Genomic DNA, 23,288 nt, shown 5'->3' with positions numbered 1-23,288 from the left:
CATGCATTAATATTTTCTTTCATTGGAACATAGCTGCATCCTGGCTTAATAATTTTCTTTAAATATGATAAACAATAATTGTGCTAGTAATATAATAAGTGACATAGTGGCCCAGAAAATATAAAAGAGGTTTTTCTTACCTTTCCAGTACTTTTTTGTTTGTTTGGTATTTATTGGTAGAAGAGCTAGTGTATAGGATATATGAAAAACTTTAATCTATTTTATTTTTCCCAACTCCAGATCACTTAAATTACTTTAAGATTGCCAATCTAAGCACTTTTCTGTAACCTGGCTTACTTTGTTTCCAAGATGCACTTTCCAAGAAAGTGCATCTTTCTTAAACATGTTTATTGTTTTTAAAATCTACAAAAGTCTTCAGATCTCAGTTTATTAAAGAGGTGACATATAGGAATGATGTCTCCACCAAACAGGGCATGAGAGTTCAAACATTTCCTACATGACTGCATGCCTGTTTTAGTGTGTCAATTTTCTCTAAAAAGACCAGCAATCACAGGGAAGGAAAATTCAATTGAAGCATACATTCAGTACGGAGGACTTCTCCTTGGCCTGTTGACAATGCCTCATCATGAATTCTGAGATCTGTCTTATTAGGACTCTGTCAGATGATTTCAAGTGTTCAGCAGAAGTGATTAAAAAAATCAAGGCCAACCCATACTCTGTAAAAAATGTGAATTTCTAATGTTTGTGTTCCATTGACTTTCTCACCCTCATCATTTAAATAATACAAAAACGATAAAGATTTTATTTCAGTTTATCATAATCTCTACTGTTAGGTCATTCAGTTAATTTATTTTAGTTGGTTAAGGATTTTATTACTGGATATTTCATGTACACCTTTCTGTGACTAAGTGGTGAGAGTTCTAAGGAGCCTTTCTTTGACTTACTGCTGCACTGGAAAAAAAGCATAGCAGTTTTACTTTTCGAAGGAATGCTTTAAAATAATTTTAAATGATGTAGTAGTAGACATTTAAATGAAACTTGTACATTATTTCTCACTATTCTACTTATGTCAATGACAGCAATCATTTTAACAATTGTTTCAAATTTGGTTTTTAAACTTTTTTAAAAATTTAAAATTTTTAATCTTTGTGGGTGCACAGTAGGTGCACCCACAAAGATTATGAGATATTTTGATACAGGTATATAATGTCTAATAATCACATCAGGGTAAATAGGGTTTCCATCATCTCAAGCATTTATCCTTTGTGTTCCAAGCAATCCAATTATATGTTCTTATTTATTTTAAAATATACAACTAAATTACTATTGACTGTAGTCACTCTGTTGTGTTATCAAATACTAGATCTTATTTACTCTATATTTTTTTTGTACCCATTAACCATTCCCAGTTCCCCTTACTCTCCCCTTAACTACCACGCCCAGCCTCTGGTAACCATCCTTCTAATCTCTTATCTCCATAATTTCAATTGCGTTAATTTTTAGCTCCCACAGATATGCGAGAACACGCAAAATTTCTCTTTCTGTGCCTGGCTTATTTTACTTCAAATAAAATTTGTGATATAGAATTTGCAAAATAACTTCTGCCCTCACACAGATAATCATGTCACTGTGTAAATACTTTCACTGTATGTATAAGAAGTGTATGCTTATTTGGATGGCAGCATTTTGTTGATTTTGTGTGAGGGATACTTGGAAAATTCAGCTGTATTTTCTTTATGTCGCTGTATTTTCTTTGTCACTGGAGAAAAAAGCCTATTATTGCACATTTATCTACTATGTTATTCTATTCAAAAATATTTAACATAAACATGAGCTTATAAAGCTCATAAAGCACACAACATAGGCATTATTATTCCCATTTTACAGATGAGAACACTAAGCTTAGAGAATACTTTTTTATGGCAGCAGGGCTGTTGGGTGACAGTCCTTTTCTCTTATGAAGAGCTCTTCTCCAGCAGCTACTTCCCTTCTCAGAAACACACACTATGTAATTTTGATTTAGAATTTCATTGACTTACAAGTTTGATTTTCTGTAGCATTTAGCCACGATTGTCCTTAAAATACTTTTTGAATATTTTAAAATGGCCCTTCCTTATGTGTTTGCTCTGTGCACCACAGTGTGGAAATGCAGTTAGGTGGTATGTACCACTTGTAGAGAAAGGATACATTTTGCATCTGCCTATAGTTGCTTTGTCTACAAGGTCTGTCGTGTTATTGTTCTTAGTTAACAATTTATGTTTTTCAGGGATACAGCTAAACCCTGGTTCTCTAGGTCTCCAAAGCAATAGGAAATATATAGGTGTCCTAGGGGAATGCTGTCATACTAGTGACAATAGAATCTTGAAGTTTTATAGCTGAATGTGAAATGTTCATTGACTTCAGAATCACTCACCATTTGTAAGAATACTTTTTAAAAACTTTGCCATTAGAATTAAGATTGCCAACAATGACTTCAGAAATAGTAACTGATATTGACAGAAAGAGTGTACTAGATGAGATAGATATAATATTCAGATAATTGCATCTGAGTTCAATTCCACCCAAGCCATTTGCAGAATAAGAAGTGTACCATATATAATATCAGGGATGCTAAAATTCCACATCCTTTAAAACTTATCCAACTGGCTTGATGGAGTCACTGAGATTTTCATCAATAGAGCCACTCTTTGGGTTTAAGACATTTTTTAATCTATCCTTTGATTCAATATATCTTTGCTGAACATTCACCATGTCTGTGCCCCTGGCACTGTGCTAGATATGAAAAATTTAATAGTAAATTAGAGTGAATCCTCTTCCAAATAGACTCATAGTCTAAGAAAAAAGACATACTAATGAAATAAACAGAATACAGTTGTTAAATTATTCACATGGGGCACATAATGGGTTCTTTGATAAATACTTTTTGAATCAATAATTAAATATAATCAAGGTACTGATAATTTTTCATAAGATCACAATGTAATCAAGGCAACGAAGCCAGAAAGAGCATTGAGGAAGTAACTGGAGTTTGGGCAGAGGTCGGAGGTGAGAGAGGAAAGGGCTTATCAAGAAGATCTGAGATGTATTTGACTGAAGGCTTATGAGGAAAGAGCAAAGGAAGCTGGAGAAATTGGCAAGGATCATAGTTACCAAAGCCTCCAAAGCCACAAATAATGGACTTCATTTAGCCTGAGGGCAACAGTAGGTCTTGCAGTTTTGTTTTGTTTCTGAGACAGAGTCTTACTCTGTCACCCAGGCTGGAGTGCAGTGGCGCGATCTCAGCTCACTGCAACCTCCCCTTCTTGGGTTCAAGCAATTCTCCTGCCTCAGCCTCCCAAGTAGCTGGGATTACAGGCATACACCATCACGCCTGGCTAATTTTTGTATTTTTAGTAGAGATGGGGTTTTACCATCTGGGGGTTTCACCAGGCTGGTCTTGAACTCCTCACCTTGTGATCCGCCCACTTTGGCCTCCCAAAGTGCTGGGATTACAGGTATGAGCCACCATGGCCAGAGGTCTTGCAATTTTTTAAGGAGGGGGATGAAGTATAAATATTAGATTGGCGTGAAGGGAAAGAATAAGATCAAGAACAGCTAGAAGGTTGTTACAGTACTCTAGTCAAGAAATGGTACCATAATTAATGGTACCTAATGGCCTGTTTTCCTTAGTGCATCCTAGTTTACTTCTATATCAGAAGCATAACTATTAATAACACTTTATTTTACTCTCTAAGTATCGCAGTTGGAGTGATAAATTTTTGGGCACCTTAACCACAACTGAAATAGTGGCCATGAGGATGAAGAGAATGGTTAGATTCTGGGGGGTATTAAGAGGTTTGAAAGGGTAGACCTTGGATGCTTAGATATAAGCGGTGGGATAGAGGAGACATCAAAGATAACACTAAGATATTTGACTTGCATAGTTGGACAAGTTATTGATATTATCCACCAAGCCAAGAAAGACAAGCAAGCCCGAGAGAGAAGATGGCCATTTCAATTTAAGAAATGTGATGCTTGAAGTGCTATGAAACAGATCAATAGAGATTATCAGGGCAGCTGTTAGTTATATGGGTACGACATGGTATTCAGTAGTTCAGTGTTACCTGAAGTAATTCCATCATAATCTACTAACACCAATTTGAGAAGATTTTACAAGTGAATTCATCAGACTAAATAGATGCCCTCTGACCTAGCTAAAGCCATGTTTCTGGGCAGAAAATAAAAGTGTAGATAATTGAGGATGTTTTTGGAGTGTGAGTCGCTGATCAAGAATTGTACACCTGGAATGGGAGGACAATATAGTCCTATTTTCCACAGAGCTGGGGCAGAAATAAATGGGCCCAGGAATCTGTTAGGAATAAAGAATCACGGGCCTGAAATTGCAAAATCAACTTTAGTGGGGAAACACTGAGATCAGATTTTGCCTGCTTTAGAGTTTCACCTGGGCTGTCCTTGGCTCAGGTAGACAATCTAAGGATCCTCAGCAGATAGATGTTTTTCCAATTAGGCCTGTTAGTAACTAGCTGTATGTTCTTGAAGAAAGTCATTTACCATCTCTATGGGTCATCTATGGCAGATTTAAATCTTTAAATCTCACCAATGGCAGATTTAAATGAGATTCTCTAGTTTTAGTTCCATTTTATTTTTTGCTTCCTTCATTTTTTTTTTTTAGTAAAGTGTTACAATTTTAGAAATTAAAATAAATTATGGCCGTGATTCTGGTTAATCTGGGTTGACTTTGGCAGCAACCATGTAAATGGAAAACTAAGAAGTATTGGTCATTTTTTTTTATTTTAGATAATTCCAAAATGGTTCACAAATAGATGCAGGAATGCTTTGTATATTTTTCCTCTTCCTTTTTATATGCAGCAAAATCAGATTTGGGGGCTTTTCAGTCATGGTGAAAGCTGCTTAGACTACAGTCAACAAGTAGCTCTCGGGGAGGGCTATTTTCTCTTGGGGTGTTGCCTTCAATCTGATATTCTTTTTGGCCTAGATCAGTTGTAAATACCAGCCTGTTTCTGTGAAATGTAACTAGTGTTTGCTCTGGGCTGATGGGACAGTCATGTGCTGTTTGTTCTGTCAGTGGCTGTACCGGAGTATTCATAGTACATTATTCAGATCAGCTCACAGGAACCAGCTGTGCTAATTCCAGGTGGACTATTAGAAATCTTTTTACTTATGGCAACAGCTGTACCACCTGGTAGCTTAAAGAGCAGTAGTTGGATGAATAAACCATTGTTACAAATTCACTTTTTATCTGGTAAACAGTTTGCATAAACTAGCATAACTGAAGATATTTTCAACCTGGTCCACACTGCAATGATATAAACACTGAAGGGCTTTATCTGTATTATGTTAAATTGTTTCCTTGTTGTCAACACCTATCATTTAAAACACTGAATAAAATCTACATGCCAAAATAAGGTTTATAAAATTTGCAATTCTATTTCCTGTATTATTTGTTCTCCATCCTCCAATACACAAACCGTGCCCTTCATATTTTTTACATTCTCACACATAGATTGCTCTAAATACGCTTATTGAAATTTTAAATATATAATAAAGCATTCTGAGCTTGGATTATTACTAAAGAGAAGATTGAATATTTCACTCTTGCCTTATTATTTGCCAGTAAATAAAATAACTCTAAACTCTAAATAGAATAACAAATACTTCTAAGTAGAACTCTTATTATTTTTAGTGAACATCTCATTTGTTGATAAACAATATCTGCATGTGAAACATAGGAAAAACAAAACAAAAGCTACCCCACAAATGAGCTAACAGCCTGTAAAAGACAACTTATTTGATTGTATGGGTTAAATAACCTTTGTTATCTTGTTTTAAGCTATTAATTGCCTTAGCATGTATATGAATACATATACATGTGTATGCACATATATATCTAACATATGTATCCACACAAACACTGAGCCTAAAATTCAGATTTAAGTCTTCACTGATAGTACAAAAGGAAACATATTATATCTAGGCAAATACATTACATTTCAAATTCTAAAATTATGGCATTCAAATTCCAAGTGTTTATAGTCTTTTTTTTCTTATTCTTAGTTCAAACCTGCCTTATAGATTACTTATTTTTTAAATTATTTTAATAATCCCTAGACAGTATCTTATTGCATAGACAGATCTGGAGATAAATGCTGTGAAGGTAAAAGTATATCAAGTAACAGAAATATTGTGAAGGTAAAAGTATATCAACTGACAATAAGCATGTATGTATATGTCGATTTTTAATAACTGGCTTTTATAGGTAGAGTGTTTAAATAACATCTCTTTTCTGTGAAGGGCAACCTGTTTTGTAGATAAAGTACTATTTTAATAAATACTACTTTTAGTTAATATGTTTATGGCCAGCTTTTATATATAGTATTTAATACTATAAGGATATCCCTTTTGTCTAATAAACTTATAGCCTATTCAATAACAAGTTAATATCTGTCTTCAAATTAAAGTGTCACAAAATTTACTTTAAGAGTATATTAATATGTATTTCAGCTTAGAACAAATGTTTTGGTTAAGGCAAATGCTTTCAGCTATATTTTAAAAATAGGTTTGTTTCTGAAAAACAATGCAACCTCTAAAAGATACTTCTTACTATTTATTAAATGTTAATTTGAGGCTGTAAGGTATAATGGATTGCACTTTGGATGGGAACTCAGGGAATCTTGTTTCTAGTACCGTCACTATTTTTGTTACCTTGGAAAATTAACCTTTCAGAGTGTCAGAGTCTATCTGTAAAATAAAATTCTAAAACTTTTTTTCAAAATTGTATTTTCATGAATCATCATCCAAATGTGGTTAGGCTCATAAAAACATACAATTATATATTGCATGTAGCCTAAGTGATACTTTGTACAATAGATAGTCCATTTAAAAAAGGAAATTGATGAATCGACTTTGAAAAGATTTACGAGAGAAAACTTTATAAGATACTTTGCTTTAATGCTAATCACATTTTACAATATTTAATAACTAATTGTGTGAGCTTAAGGCAGAAAATTCATTTTACATGTAAATCCTTTGATAGTTGGAAGTGATATTTCCCATTACCTGTCCTATACCCATATTCTTCTTTTTAGAGTTAAATAAACTAAAGGACCAAGAAGCTAAAGAATTTGTTAAAAAGTTATGTGACTTAGTGAAAAATATTCAAGAATGCAATCCTGGAGATAGAAGGATTTCATGAGACCATTTGTTTTAGGTCTGTGAAGTTTTTGTCTTCAAAAGATGCCTGACCCAGTGCATTGTTGGCATCCTGAAAAATCCTCATCAGATACTCTTTATGATGTTGGGATAAAAACCACACAAGCAGAGACAATTTCATGATTCATTTGAAGAATCAGGCTACTCCAGAATTTATACATAGTTAAGGCTTGATGATCTCATTTCTATTCTTAAAGACATTGCATTAGAACTAGATGTTCTTAAGCATACATTAAAAAAAGAAAAGAAAAATAGCCTACTCTCTCTAACTGAAAAGAATTACTGAGAAGTCTTTGAGAAACTCCTAGAAGTTCTCCTCTTTAGATTTCTAGCTACATGCATTAGCTAGTAGCTAAGCGATAATTAGGAAAAGGTTCAATTATCACAACATGCTAATGAAAATGAATATAAACATGCCAAAAAAGAGAAAGTTGCTAGAACAAACCAAACAATACAAAAATTTAGAGCTTGCACCAGGGTAAAGAAATCAATTCTGTGTGATAACTAATCTCAAGAAGGGTGACACAATTCTTGTTGTTATCTTGAATGAAGCTAAGGAATGTTGACATTAGTGGAAAATTATATTTCTTTATGCCCTTTCTTTTTTGACTGTGCTAATAATATTCTTTGATTCCATCACATAATATTGCTCAAAGAAGCAACTTAAAGCAGAAACCTGTAAAGTGAGGGGAATGTTCAGCTTCATTTTATTGACTCATCTAGCCATGAATATTTTAAAAGGAAATATCCTCTTGTTCTACTGATATTTGGAAAGGGTACAGGAATTGCTGCCTGGGGATACAATAGCTTACTTACCCTCAGTGAAGCAGGAAGAAGAATTTATTGACTAAGCCTTGTACTAGGAACAATAAATCCATAATCAGGAGTGCTGTCATGAAAAATCTTTGTGCTCTCCAGTTATTTAAAATTGTCTCTTCCTGCTTCAGGGCTGGCTTTGCTCTTGGTGAGGTAGGTAAATGTATATATACACAATATGATTTTAGATAAAAAGGACTTGTAAGAAAGAATGGAAAAATACACACACACACACACACACCCTATTAACTCTTAATACTCAAAGTTTCCTTCTTTCCAGTTTATGTCCTTGTAACTAATTTAAGTGAAAAGTGGGGTGGAGCAATACTGTAATGCATTATCAGCATTTTATACCTAAGGTAATGAGTTTCAGATGTGCCTACTTAAGTCATTAAGTTCTTTTCACTAAAACTAGAAAAAGAAACTAAGAATTTGAGAAAATAGTTGAAGCATAATACAAAGGAAGAGAGAGGGCAAAGATGAGTAAGAATAGAAATGCTAAAGTCAAAATCTATGTGCGGTATAATGTAAAGGTCATAGAGTGACGGGCTTTGTGGTCAGATAGCCAACTATGGATGTGTGCACACGGCAGATCCTTTAATTTCTCTGCTCCTCAATTTTTTTGTCTATAAAATGAGAGTTATAATTTTTAATAATGCTATTTACCTTGCAAGTTTATAAGAATACATAAAACCTAAGATAGTCCAAGGTATAGGGTGGGTACATAATACATATATATATGTGTGTGTGTATACATATATGTTAGTTTCTCTTTCTATTTCTTAATTTCCCTAAGAGTCATCATGTATTCATCTATGAAACAGAATAGACTCAAAATAAAGTAGACTTTGAGGACTGACTTAAGAAAAGTGGGATTATTAAGCATTATAGAAGACACCACTTTCATATGCTTTGTAAATTCTGTCCTGACTCTTGTTCATATTTACAGATACCACTCATAGCTTCCATTTATTAAATTTTTTAATTAAATGAGTACATGAGACATATACGAAAGATGAAAGGTTCCAAGATTAATGAGTGAATAAAGAATGAGAGCTGGCCAGGCGCGGTGGCTCACGTCTGTAATCCCAGCACTTTGGGAGGCCGAGGCAGGTGGATCACGAGGTCAGGAGTTCAAGACCAGCCTGACCAAGATAGTGAAACCCCATCTCTAAAAATTAGCAAAGCATGGTGGCGGGAGCCTGCAATCTCAGCTACTCGGAAGGCTGAGGCAGAGAATTGCTTGAACCTGGGAGGCAGAGATTGCAGTGAGCCGAAATCGCGCCACTGCACTCCAGCCTGGGTGACAGAGCGAGACTCCGTCTTGAAAAACAAACAGCAACAAAAAAGAATAAGAGCCCAAGTCAATATTTCTTCAACTGGACCATAGAGTCATTATTGGGTGTGTGTGTGTGTGTGCAGAGTAAGAGAGATTGTTCAAAAAAGTAGAGTCCCACAGAATCAAACCAAATAGAAAAATGAGTAAATAAATGTATGTATACATAGACAAAAGATATTATGTGTAATATATATAAAATTCAGCCAGCAGCTGAAATCTCAATAGACTTCTCCCAGCCATTTTTGGGTTTGGCACATATGGACACATTTTCTTTGTTTCCTTCTGATTGCCCTGTGAAAAATGAAGGTTCTAAATCTAAATGTCTCAAAATACTGGTATGTTGAACTCAGTTGTGAGAAAGATGCAGAGTTACAACCATGCATCAGGAATTATAATTTATAATACAATAATTATAATAACCTAATGCAATAAACATTTTCTGTATGCTGCCATGTGACCTCTGAAAGTGTGGAAATGCCTATCAGAGTGTTAAGCAGATATGTCAGGGACGATAAAAGGTTGAGAACCTTTAATAGTTACTATGTGGAAGTGTCTGGATAATAAATTAGTGCTGATGGATTAGCAACGTCTTACAGAGACATTTTATTTTAGTCAAAAGAATTTGGAGTATTTCTTGAACCTAGAAATTGTAATCTTATAATTACTGTTGAAAGTAATAGTTATTTAAAGATTAGAAAATGACTCTCATTGATCACATGTTTAATTTAGATAGAAGCTAGGCATTAGGCCTGTATTTTTGTTTCCTCTGAAAGTAGATTTGTATAATAACTTTTTTAAATATCACGAGATACAGTCCATCTATTTAATAATTAAAATTTCTCAAGAACACTATAAACAATACAAATATAAGAAATACTGTGCATAAAATGTGACAAAGGTTCTAATATTTATCATTCAACAAAAAAGTAAATTTTAGAACATGATGTATTTAAAAGTGCATTTAGTACAGTATTTGATTTGTTTGCTGATACTTGCCTTCTCTGTAATCTCCGGCATTTAAATCCAAGTTAATCATACAATGTCCCAGTGATATGGCCACAGAATTAAACTCATTCCATCCATCACCCTTACAAACGCCCCCCACCAGGAACAAACTCAGTGTCACCTGCCAGTTCATAACCCACCTCTTTCTATCTCTGCCCTGCTGACAGTAAATTGCCTCACCAGCTAATTGAACAGATGCACCCAGTGCTGCTTCCTAAAGATCTGCAAAGCTGGACTTTGATGGACAGCAGAAAGTAGCACAATGGAAAAACAAAAGCTTTTAACTGAGAGCATTGCTTTGTTCTGCTTAGAACTTTAAGGTCACTCCAGCTCATTTTGACTGCTGTGAGGATCTTAATTTTTACTCAACCAATTTACTTGCAGCTGTCATTCTTTCCAATATTAAAAGTTCAGCTCTTCAAGTGTGGGGAATTGAGGGAGAGAGAAATGAGAAGAGCTTGTTTCAAACTAAAAACAGCAAAAACAAGTAAAATCTGGCTTGGCTCTGAAGTACAAAAAGTTATTTTCAAAGCTTATAAATTATGACATCGTGATTAACATGTAATTTAAATATATTTAAACAACAATTATATCACATTTCCAACCCAGCTAATTGGCCTCACAGATGTTCCCTTGGAGCTGCATTGCCCTTCCACGGGGAAATGAATGAGGTGCTTTTTATCATGGAAAACAGATAAAAAAGCAAACTGAAAAAATGGAAACAGAAACATAAAAAGCAGCCAGTAACCCTAAAAACAATGAATGCTAAAGGGGTTTTGCTTAGCATTTTTTTCCATTTTAATGCTGAAAACAGGAAAATTCATGAAGATGCTCCTATTACTGTGATGCTATTTGGCAGTTTGTCCAGATATGGAGTTGGCAGGTTGCTGACTGAAAGACTTGTCAAAGCAGGGACAGTGGATGCATTCTAATAGGGCATGGCCTCGCTTTCTGTCTTGGAACAGACTAACCGCAAGAGTCCCAGTTATTTTAATCCATTGCCTTTACAATGGAAGCCATTCTAGCCCAGATAATGAATATAGATAATAAACTGTTCCCCGATGAAGAATGACTTGTAAGTTGTTCCTTTGATTGTTTATGTCTCAGGTTTTGTAAAGTGCAAAATGTGCAATCAATACTCATTTCTCAGCTGTAATTCTAGTCAAACATTACCCAGTACAGCAACTTTTGCAAGGTAAGAGGTCAAAGGAGCACTAGTAATTATGAATATTTCGGAATACCTTGCATTCTAATATAGAATAATAGAATTGAAATAAATTGCCTTGTTTCATTCTTGCCTTTTCTTCCAACAATCTCAGATTATAATCGATAGTGTAAATTCTAAAAGGACAGTGGTCATGTCTTTCTTAGTGTATCGTGGTATCGCTGGCATCTACCACAGTGCCTGTACTTTTACTGTAGAGATTTAGTAATATTTGTGAAGTACTTGCCAAATAATTGGTGTTTAATGAAGAGGGTAAGGCCAGTGTTTGTAGTTTGGTGAAGTTCCACCAGGCAGTTCCATATTTCCCGTACTGTCACTCTATATTACAAATCACTGGACTATAAAAAATTCTCTACTCAAATTTTAAGAACAAATGTACTGGATTTCAGGTATTTCTAAAATATAGCAAAACGTGCCTATATTTAAGATGATTAGAGAATAGATGAGCATTTTAAAATGCCTCTTTGATGAGTAGCTTTGACATCCTGATTGCTTTATTTTAGAAATTCAATTTAGTGGATATGGATATTTAAATGTGATATGTTATTTACATTTTTATAATAGTGCAGAGTTTACAAAGTTCATTTATATGCATTATCTTACTTCATATTTATTTTTTTTTTAAATACTTTCTTTTTTTTTTTTTTTTTTTTTTTTTTTTTTTGAGACAGAGTCTCGCTCTGTGGCCCAGGCTGGAGTGCAGTGGCCAGATCTCAGCTCACTGCAAGCTCCGCCTCCCGGGTTCATGCCATTCTCCTGCCTCAGCCTCCCGAGTAGCTGGGACTACAGGCGCCCGCCACCTCGCCCGGCTAGTTTTTTGTATTTTTTTAGTAGAGACGGGGTTTCACCGTGTCAGCCAGGATGGTCTCGATCTCCTGACCTCATGATCCGCCTGTCTCGGCCTCCCAAAGTGCTGGGATTACAGGCTTGAGCCACCGCGCCCGGCCCATATTTATTAATAATAAAATAGAGAGGCCAAGAATGAAAACGAGGGTCTGAGATGTTTCATGATTCACCAAATTCACACCACTTATCATTGGAAATAAAGCCCAGGTCATTAAACGATCTGTCTGTTGCACAGTAGCACCTCCTATGTATTGCATATTAAATATATCTCTGACTTTCCATGTCATAATCTTTGATGTGTTGTTATGTTACTAAAGAAGAAAATAGATAAATATTCTAATGCCACCATAGTTATGGGGAAAATTAAAATATAAACTCACTATAGGGGTTCAGACCATGTCCCTTGATTAGTCCAGCAGACTAAGTTAGTTAAGGGAGATTATATTATCCAGTTGTTACTGATTTACTTTAAATACTTAATCTCCATGGGACCATATTCTTCTTAGAATACTTCATGAATCTAAATCATATGAACAGTGACCTGGAATAATATTTATCTGTTTCATATAAAAGATGTTAAGTATCTGTAATCCCAGCACTTTGGGGGCTGAGGCAGGCAGATCACGAGGTCAGGAGATCGAGACTATCCTGGTTAACACGATGAAACCCCGTCTGTACTAAAAATACAAAAAATTAGCTGGGCACGGTGCCAGGCGCCTGTAGTCCCAGCTACTCGGTAGGCTGAGGCAGGAGAATGGCACGAACCCGGGAGGCGGAGCTTATAGTGAGCCGAGATCCTGCCACTGCACTCCAGCCTGGGCGACAGGGCGAGACTCATCTCAAAAAAACAAACAAAAAAGATGTAAGGTATCTTAGAGGTTGATTTTAGTCATCTCTGTTTACTTAAAGCTGGATTGTAGAGAATATGAGCTTCATAAAATCAAGCGGTTTGGGTCTGTGTTTTGCATTATCCCTGTGCCTAGAAAAGTGCCTGGCACATAGACAGTAGGTTCTCAAAAAATGTGTTTATTGTATTTTTTTAATTAAGAAACAGAATTAGTATCATACAACTCCTTTTCCTTACCCTAAAGAACACTGTCCTTCATATTTTATTATATTTTTATACCCTCTTTCAGTTAGCCCATAGGATGGAGTGTTAAGCTATAAAAATATACATGTATTTTTGTTGTTGTTTCTTTAACTGAAATCTGATTTTGACTCATTATAAATACATAAGGGGAATCTAAAGCATGTTTCCAGGAAATGAATTGATTTTCCAAATTTTCTGCTGTTTCTTAACTTAAAAAAAAAAGTAAGACTGAAGATAAAATAGCATATACCTTTTAATAAGGAGAGGCAAAGGAGTTTACCCTTTGCTGAAGTGGCGAAAAATAAATGTAGCTTGATAGCAAAAATTACTGCAGGCAAATCGAAATCTCCTGCTATCTCCTTCCAGAAATATTTATTCTAAGACAAAAAATAACAGCAGCGTATATGGCCATTTCAATCTTTTGACATGTAAAGAAGGAAACCATTTCCTATTTACATCTATAGTTTATTTACTACTTTTTCCTTTCCAGTAGGGTTAATCAGAAGAAAGTTTATTATTTACTTTCTAATCCATTGAAAACTTTTGCTTTTTCTGTATAATTTGCCTTTTCAGGGATTGAATTAAAATATCTTTTTTCCTCAAAACATATAAATAAGCTTGCTTATGGTCAGAATACAGACAATGTTACTGCTTAGGAAGCTTCACTGTTGTGCACTTTTCCCCCTTTGGTTCATACGACTCATGTGGCTTTTCTTTTTCGTTTCTTTTTTTAATTTTTTCATTCATATTGCCTCTTATTATATCCATCATTCCATTTTTCTTTCCTATTAGAGTGAAATTGGACACAGCCCTCCTCCTGCCTACACCCCCATGTCAGGAGTAAGTATTTCACAATCAACCTTCATCTTTTAGGATTTTTGGTCTTTGCTTACCATGTTTCCTCTCTCTTGTCTCTGCACAATTTCCTCATTTTGCCTTTGCCAACAGTGAGTTAAGAATTTGCTGTACATTGTGTAGCTGCCTTTGTAGATGTGTTTTTATCTCAGTTGATAATACAAAATTGAGATCTCATGCATCAACAGTAGCTTTCAATTTTTATCTGAAGGATTTACCTGCGCATATAAATTATGCTTCTGGATGTGGAGGTGATCTTTACTTCCCTGAGTATAGGTCATGTACTAAAAAGTCAGAATTATAGTGATGATCCTCTAGTTAGGTACTAGAGCCTCAAATTCATAATAACCACAGAATTTTAGAAGGCAATAAAGACAAAGGATTATTCAAAATATATCCATGTACTTCTATTCTTAATGACAACTGTCTATAATGACACTCCCATTTATCATAAAAATTCACTTTGAAGTTTATATTAAATACAGGCACTTGTGGGAAAAGGGCATCAAATACTTTTTATTAGATTATGTTACAGTTGGTTAATAAAACTAAAATGTGTACTTCAAAATTATTTTCTGATAATTTATCTTTTAGGAAAAGCGGAAATTTTAGGTGTTTCTAGTTTGTAACTCAAATTCATTAGCCACTAGGGAAAAATAAATAAATACTATGATTATTCTCTAAAAGACTGGCTTTGACATCCTTGTGGCTATTAACATTCATTTTTAAACTATTTCTAACAACACCTTCTCTCTAAATGTGTTTCTCTTATTAACAGAATCAGTTTGTATACCGAGATGGAGGTTTTGCTGCAGAACAAGGAGTGTCTGTGCCCTACAGAGCCCCAACTAGCACAATTCCAGAAGCTCCTGTTGCACAGGGTGCTACAGCTGAGATTTTTGATGACTCCTGCTGTAATGGCACCCTACGCAAGCCAGTGGCACCCCATGTCCAAGAGGACAGTAGCACTCAGAGGTACAGCGCTGACCCCACCGTGTTTGCCCCAGAACGGAGCCCACGAGGAGAGCTGGATGAGGAAGGTTACATGACTCCTATGCGAGACAAACCCAAACAAGGTACGAACTGATTATTCAAAAATGATTGCCATTTGAAGTTCACTTCCATCAAGATAAACAAAGTACAGAATGGAAATTGCCAGATAGCTGTACAGCACAACATTTGTGACCTAGTGAAGGCCTAGGCTACTGCTACTTGCAGGATGGTCCCTGAATCAGCAGCATCCACATTATTTATTATTATTTATATAAATCAGAATCTCAGGCAGGCCCCATCTGAATAGGAATCTGAATTTTAACAAGATCCCCAGGCTATCTGCATACAGCAATGAGTCTTGAGAGGCACTATTCTAAACATATTTTGTTGAAATATTTGAATGAGGTAGCAGACCACAAAGTGTCAGGACCATAGCTTTATTGGACTTAATTGTGGAGATCATAAAGACTGGTATTGTTGGCAAATGTGCCTGATGCTTTTGATGGCGCTAATAAATGATTTGTTTGACTCATTTAAAAGGTGTCATTTAAACAACCTAGTTTATTATAGGAAAATATTATGTTTTTATATGACATTTTTCAAAAATTAAAGTTTTGACCCTGTATATACTTACAAGCATACCATCAAGATTTGAAAATAATAATTTGTGGTTTTACAAAGCACAACAATAATTTTGTAAAGTTAGTAGTAGAAATGTTAAGCACCCAAATCAAATAATGCTTCAATTTTGCAACAAAACAGCTTTTCTTCTTCTACGCTAACAGTATCACAATAGAGAAGATAGATGATTGTTATTAAAAATGATGATCATGTCTCTCACAGTCTTTAGTGTCAATAGTAAACTACATTTTAAAACTCTGAGAAGGGCTTGTTATAAGGTTATGTTCTCTCCTTCAAAGTAAAATTTAAAGATCTCTAATTGTAAATAACCTTTTAAAATATATCTGTCTAGATAAAACTTTTACATATATAAAACTTACACACATATAAAAATGTAATGAAGAGTTTGGATGTTCATAGTAGCCTAGTAATGACACAAATGTAGATTTTATGAAGATTTGGTGGATTCACCCCAAAAAAGAAGCTTTTCTGGGGACATTTTCACTTCAACCGTAAAGTTATTGGACAGCTATACAAGTTTGCATCAGGATAATATATAAGTAGATCGCATTGAGGAAAGGTAATGTAAGGCTAAGAGAAAAGCAAGTCACCCTATATAGTCACACTGTATTCTCAGATTTTATCTCTGAACACTAAGCTCCATTTCTATAAAAGATTGCTATAGTCTCACCTCGTACTCAGAGAGTACAGAATTTTAGTATAGACATTCCTATTCTTTCAATTAAGCAGTTTTAGAAATCTGGTAAGAAAGATCAAATTCTACGTTGCTTATAAGTGTTTTTATACGCTTGTCAAAGTAAAACTTGTGGCTAAGCATAAAGTTCACCCAACTCCTGCAGGGGCAATAATAAGAAACAGTGCAGTAGAATAAGAAGATTACTCAAGAGGAGTCAGAAGACCTGAATTCCATCCCAACACTAATTGTATCCTGCATACATCACTTAATCTCATTTTTCTGTCTACAAAGCTGGAAAAATAAGTCTTGTACTTCTTTTTCACAGAATTGTGAGGATGAAATGATAGTGTCTTATAAAGTCCTATATATGATAGTGGGATATTCATTACTGCCCTTTCACTTGAATAAATGATGCTAAATACTTACCTATTCTGTATATATACATTTGGAGAAAAATAATCCTGGCTTAATAGAATTTTTCTCTCTACTTGTTGGGCTAAGGATAAGAGATAGAAAGTTTGTTTCAGAATGGCCTCTCAACAAGGAATTGTGTCCTCCTGATGCCTTGAATTCAAAATAGGAATAGCTTAGGGCTTTGCATATATAGTAAAAGAGAGGACTATTTAGAGGACCTACAATATATATGTGTATATGTCTATGTGCAGTTTATATTATAGACATAGATGTAGAATTAAGATTCAGGAGAATGGTGGTAATTATTAGCACCGTTTAGGCCAATACCTATACTAGATGGATTTATTAGATTGATCCATACAAAATAGGCACTAATTGACTGGTTTCAATATACAAAATGGCTATTTCACAAAATAGGCACTAATTGACTGGTTTCAATATACAAAATGGCTATTTCATATGATTCAAGCTGATAGTTTGCTATTTTGTGATTATGATTGGTCAATGGAAATATTATAATTATACTTTATTATTAAGTAGAAGTATATGTAATGTCAAGCAAGTCAGCTAGAGGCATGTTAGCTATCTGTTAGATTTGCTTTTTTAGTTGAATTTTTTTCCTTTGATGCTTTCTTTTCCATGTGTAAAACTTTTGTCAGGAGCATCTCCAATCAAATCCTTTTTACCAGTATAGGCAACCATAGCAAACCATAGAGACTAATAAAACATGATTTCTTCACTCCATCTATTCATCTTGGCATGGAACTCAGCTATAGACTCTTTGGTTTTTCAATATCCTTTATAGAAATTAAGCTGTCTGTATATTTAAAGGCTATTTAATCCTAATAGGTAGTCTTATTTCCTAATATAAATAACTTTTAGAAAACAAAAACATTGAAACAATCAGCCCCATATGCAGAAGAGACAAATGCAATTAGAAAGAAATAAAAATTTAGGAGATAGAAATTCTGATTCTGGCCTCCTTGGCTTCTTGTTTTTTGTAAACATGTTTGGCCCCCTTACTCTTTTTTTCATAAGACCATGGTAATCCACAAATAGTTGTGAGAAATCATGAAAACAAATCTGTGGTTTTTTGTTCTAGACAAAGCAGCTAACCATTATGTATAACTATGCTCTGATTAATATTTTCCAGAAAGTAGAGGTTAGCTGATTTTTTTTTTTTATTCCTTTAGAATACCTGAATCCAGTGGAGGAGAACCCTTTTGTTTCTCGGAGAAAAAATGGAGACCTTCAAGCATTGGATAATCCCGAATATCACAGTGCATCCAATGGTCCACCCAAGGCCGAGGATGAGTATGTGAATGAGCCGCTGTACCTCAACACCTTTGCCAACGCCTTGGGAAAAGCTGATTACCTGAAGAACAATGTACTGTCTGTGCCAGAGAAGGCCAAGAAAGCGTTTGACAACCCTGACTACTGGAACCACAGCCTGCCACCTCGGAGCACCCTTCAGCACCCAGACTACCTGCAGGAGTACAGCACAAAATATTTTTATAAACAGAATGGGCGGATCCGGCCTATTGTGGCAGAGAATCCGGAATACCTCTCTGAGTTCTCCCTGAAGCCAGGCACTGTGCTGCCGCCTCCACCTTACAGACACCGGAATACTGTAGTGTAAGCTCAGTTGTGGTTTTTAGGTGGAGAGACACACCCGCTCCAATTTCCCCACCCCCTGTCTTTCTCTGGTGGTCTTCCTTCTACCCCAAGGCCAGTAGTTTTGACACTTCCCAGTGGAAGATAGAGATGCCATGATAGTTATGTGCTTATCTAACTTGAACATTAGAGGGAAAGACTGAAAGAGAAAGATAGGCGGAACCACAATGTTTCTTCATTTCTCTGCATGGGTTGGTTGGGAGAATGAAACAGCTAGAGAAGGACCAGAAAATGTAAGGCAATACTGCCTGCTATCAAACTAGCTGTCACTTTTTTTTCTTTTTATTTTTCCTTCTTTTTTTTTTTTTTTTTTTAAGCAGATGGTTGAAACACCCATGCTATCTGTTCCTATCTGCAGGAACTGATGTGTGCATATTTAGCATCCCTGGAAATCATAATAAAGTTTCCATTAGAATAAAAGAATAACATTTTCTATAACAAACATATGATAGTGTCTGAAATTGAGAATCCAGTTTCTTTCCCCAGCAGTTTCTGTCCTGGAAAGTAAGAATGGCCAACTCAAATTTCATAATTTAAAAATCTCCATCAAAGTTATAACTAGTAATTATGTTTCGAAGCCTTTTTGGTTTTTTTCATTTTGTTTTGCTCTGACCAATTCCTTTATATTTGCTCCCCAATTTTTGGCTTTAATTTCTAATCGCAAAGATGTTTACATCAAAGCTTCTTCACAGAATTTAAGAAATATTTTAATATAGTGAAATGACCACTACTTTACGTATGCAATCTTTAAAATAAGAAAGGGAGGCTAATATTTTTATTTTAGCTCTCATTTTTCATGCTATCAAATTATCTTCACCCTCATCCTTTACATTTTTCAACATTTTTTTTTTCCTCCATAAATGACACTACTTGATAGGCCATTGGTTGTCTGAAGAGTAGAAGGGAAACTAAGAGACAGTTCTGTGTGATTCAAGAAAACTACTGATACTTTCAGGGTTGGTCCAGTGAGGGAATCTATTGAACTGGAAGAAACACACTGGATTGGGTATGTCTACCTGGCAGATACTCAGAAATGTAGTTTGCACTTAAGCTGTAATTTTATTTGTTCTTTTTCTGAACTCCATTTTGGATTTTGAATCAAGCAATATGGAAGCAACCAGCAAATTAACTAATTTAAGTACATTTTTTTTTTTTAAAAAAAGAGCTAAGATAAAGACTGTGGAAACGCCAAACCAAGCAAATTAGGAACCTTGCAATGGTATCCAGGGACTATGATGAGAGGCCAGCACATTATCTTCATATATCACCTTTGCTACGCAAGGAAATTTGTTCAATTCGTATACTTCGTAAGAAGGAATGCGAGTAAGGATTGGCTTGAATTCCATGGAATTTCTAGTATGAGACTCTATTTATATGAAGTAGAAGGTAACTCTTTGCACATAAATTGGTATAATAAAAAGAAAAACACAAACATTCAAAGCTTATGGATAGGTCCTTGGCTCAAAGTTGTAAATAAATGTGAAAAATCTTCTCATGCAATTATTTTATTATCCAACACACTAATCTTTTGATACTTTATATAATTCCTTTTCTTCATATACTGCATCCAGTACTAGAACCATCATTATTATGTATCATTTTGAAAGAATACCTGATGATGAAGGATGGAAACAAATGACAGAGATGAGTCTCCAAGTAAAGGGGGCCTCATATCAATAATTAGGAAACTTAGATATAAGTCCCCCTTTTCTGAAAATTCTACCCCAAGTCATTTAGATTTTTAAAAAATACTTCTTTCTAATGTTAAAATATTGGGACCAAATTAGAGTCAATAGTATAAGATTACTTAATTAGAGTAAAAATATCTATTAAGGCAGAGAAAGTTTAGAGAAAAAAAAATGCAAAGAAATTTGTTTCTTCCTATTCTGAATAAGTAAATCCATCCATCTATCCAAATCTCCTTTATCTAACTGTGTCTACTAAAAGCACCGTATTTTGTGGGGAACACTCAGATAAATGGAATATCATCCCCAACTTCAAAATTCTGTCATCTAGGAGATTTAATTAAAATGACATTTTAATTTTTCTATGAGTTCAAAGAATCAGATTGCATAGTCTCTTTTGTGAATAGCTGTCATATAATCAGTTGTACTGTAACATATCTCCTTTGAACTCATTTGGGATATAAGTTACACATCCTTCAAATTGTTGATGTTGACAAATAGGATAATTTCAGTAACATTATTCAAACATAAACTGGTCTAGAAGAATATTGCATCACTGGCTAATTAACCTATCTAGATTCTAACTTCACCATTAAACCAAAAGCAGATGGTGGTCCTTGGCCAAGAATGATGAAGACATTGGAGTTGGTTTTCTTCTAAGCTATAAGAAGTGAGGCAAGCTGAAAAAGTACAGTAGAGCAGGGGAAGGATTTGTGAGATTCCTTCTAGGGAAGTTCACCCTCAGACTTTTCAGGGTTAAAGACAGAGTGATTCAGGGGCCATAACCTAACAACTCAGAGCTCTCCTATCCATTCAGAGAAGTCTCTAGGAAAAGGAATCTCATATCAGTACTTATGAAAAATGGAATATAAGCCTCCCTTTCTAAATAAATCTGCACCGAGTCATCACAGCCCTCTTTTTGGATACTATACCTTGATTTTTTTTTTTTCTAATTTACACTATGCATATGGTTTCTACTGGGGTATAGAAAGCAGAATCACTCATTTTAGAGAAGGAAAAAATAAATAGTTAAAACAGACTTTTAACTGTTAAGGTAACAGAAATATATTTAGTGAATGTAGTCTCTTTCCTCCTAAGAACACAAGACTTTTACATGTCGGGTAATACCTAGAGACGGAGGTAGGCATAATCCAAAATGACCCAAATGCTTTATAATAGCACCACTTTATAATTCTTTTGAATGATTTCTGTAGTATATAATTGACTTCAGTTGTTTGAGTGTTTTTTGTTTTATTTTTGTCCCCCCTGGGAAAACATATTTCAGCATGTATAAGAGGGAGAAAAAAAGTTTCATTCGTTCCAGACAATAACTTATTTAGCCCAGTAGGGTAGAATTTTAAAATGTCAGTTAAAGTCTTCAAGGTGCTTTGGGGGATATCAGATTCCAGAGGCCAATTGTAGCAACTGAAATTTGCAGAATCAATATGTAAATTTGAAACAAATTAGTATTAAAATTACACTGACTATATTTTTTAAATCACCCGACTTTGTAGATCATACCTATTTTGGGCAATCCTATTTTCAGGCATGGAAAAACTTTGCAGTTAAATGATTGCCTAAAGAAAGTGGTACTTAAGCAGGTGAGGAAAGATGGCCTCCGATCTAGGGTAGATCCAGAACCACAAAGCATCTGCATCACAAAAGTTGTTAGACTACCAAGCAACTCTTGGTTTTCTGCACAATATTAGTAGCACAGCTTAGGATGAGAATCTTTTCTCCAGTAACATTCTTAAACTAGCATGAAAAACAATGCAAAACTCAAATTTCTATTAAAACACACAAACTAAAATCAAGTGATTCTTTTTTGTAGATTAGGGAGAAGGACTGAATATCTAACTTAAGAGAAGAAATAGTGTTCTTCTAAATGCTATAGTGTGTGAGCTAATACCTTCTAAAAGAAAGACATGGCATGAAGATTGTGCATATTTACAATGCTAAGGAAAAATCAAGAAAAGAACTGTGAGGCTCTGCTGCTAGATGAAGTTGGAAGGACTATTAATGTGCTTCTTGAAGTATCAAAAATGAAAAGAAAATTAAAATTGTTTAAGCCTGACAGGGAAGGATGTAAATACAAGTTTTTCTAGTGCTATCTAACCTTTATTTCAAAACTGGAATTATTCATCCATCTGTAATTGTTGATAATTTAACTAGTATATGTAGTTCATAAGGTAATAGAAAAGGTGATCATGAAAGCATGTATATAACTGGACAGAACCACGATAATGCTATAAGATGTAGATTTAGTTAGGTTATCAGATGTTAAATGATTTTAATATTATTAAATAAATCAAACTAGAAAACTAACCACAAGTATAATATAGCAAAGTTAAATGCAGGATATTAAAATGTAGGATGGATTTTGCATAGTAAAAAAATAAGTTTGCCATTTAAAATTGTCATTTGTTGGGTTTAGCTGAAAGTAGGCATATATGGTTCCACTTGTGAAAACTTGCTTTAAAGCATTACAATGAACAATTTTTTCTCATTCTCTTATTCCTTTATCACTTTTTAAATGTAAAGAAAATTTTATTTATTTATTTTTTTAAATAAACACCACCTTGCAGAATTTAACAGGCAAACATGTTACATATGACTAAGTAGGGGTCTTCAAGATGAAGTAAAGAAAATGTAAATGTTCTATTACCTTATGCAGAGACAAAAAAAAAAATGAGTGGTGTCATTTAGCAAACAAACAAAATACAGTTAATTTGTGATATGTCCTTTCTTTGCTCACTATGCCCTCTTGCCTCCAAAAATGACAACGAAAAAATCACAATTTTTCTGATAAATAAATGCTAAACCAAGTGTTCCAAAGT

General features: G+C 34.6%; 1 protein-coding gene across 10 annotated transcripts in view; it reads left to right on the top strand.

Moving 5' to 3' along the window:
- The window catches only part of ERBB4 (erb-b2 receptor tyrosine kinase 4), a 1,175,572-nt gene extending 1,152,529 nt beyond the window's left edge, over window positions 1-23,043 (top strand). For 6 of the 10 annotated variants that reach the window (XM_021924406.2, XM_021924405.2, XM_021924407.2 and 3 more), the window contains 3 exons: window positions 14,305-14,352; window positions 15,146-15,443; window positions 18,286-23,043. In XM_021924406.2, coding sequence (XP_021780098.2) covers window positions 14,305-14,352; window positions 15,146-15,443; window positions 18,286-18,731 — 792 coding nt within the window. In that variant the 3' untranslated portion in view covers window positions 18,732-23,043. The remainder of the gene's footprint in view (window positions 1-14,304; window positions 14,353-15,145; window positions 15,444-18,285) is intronic. The other 4 variants (XM_021924408.2, XM_021924409.2, XM_021924403.2 and 1 more) reach the window with 1 other exon arrangement.
- Window positions 23,044-23,288: the final 245 nt, after the last annotated feature.

This window comes from Papio anubis, chromosome 10 (genome assembly GCF_008728515.1).
Source record: "Papio anubis isolate 15944 chromosome 10, Panubis1.0, whole genome shotgun sequence".
Classification (NCBI taxonomy): Eukaryota; Metazoa; Chordata; class Mammalia; order Primates; family Cercopithecidae; genus Papio; species Papio anubis.
This window is presented reverse-complemented; position numbering and strand designations above follow the sequence as displayed.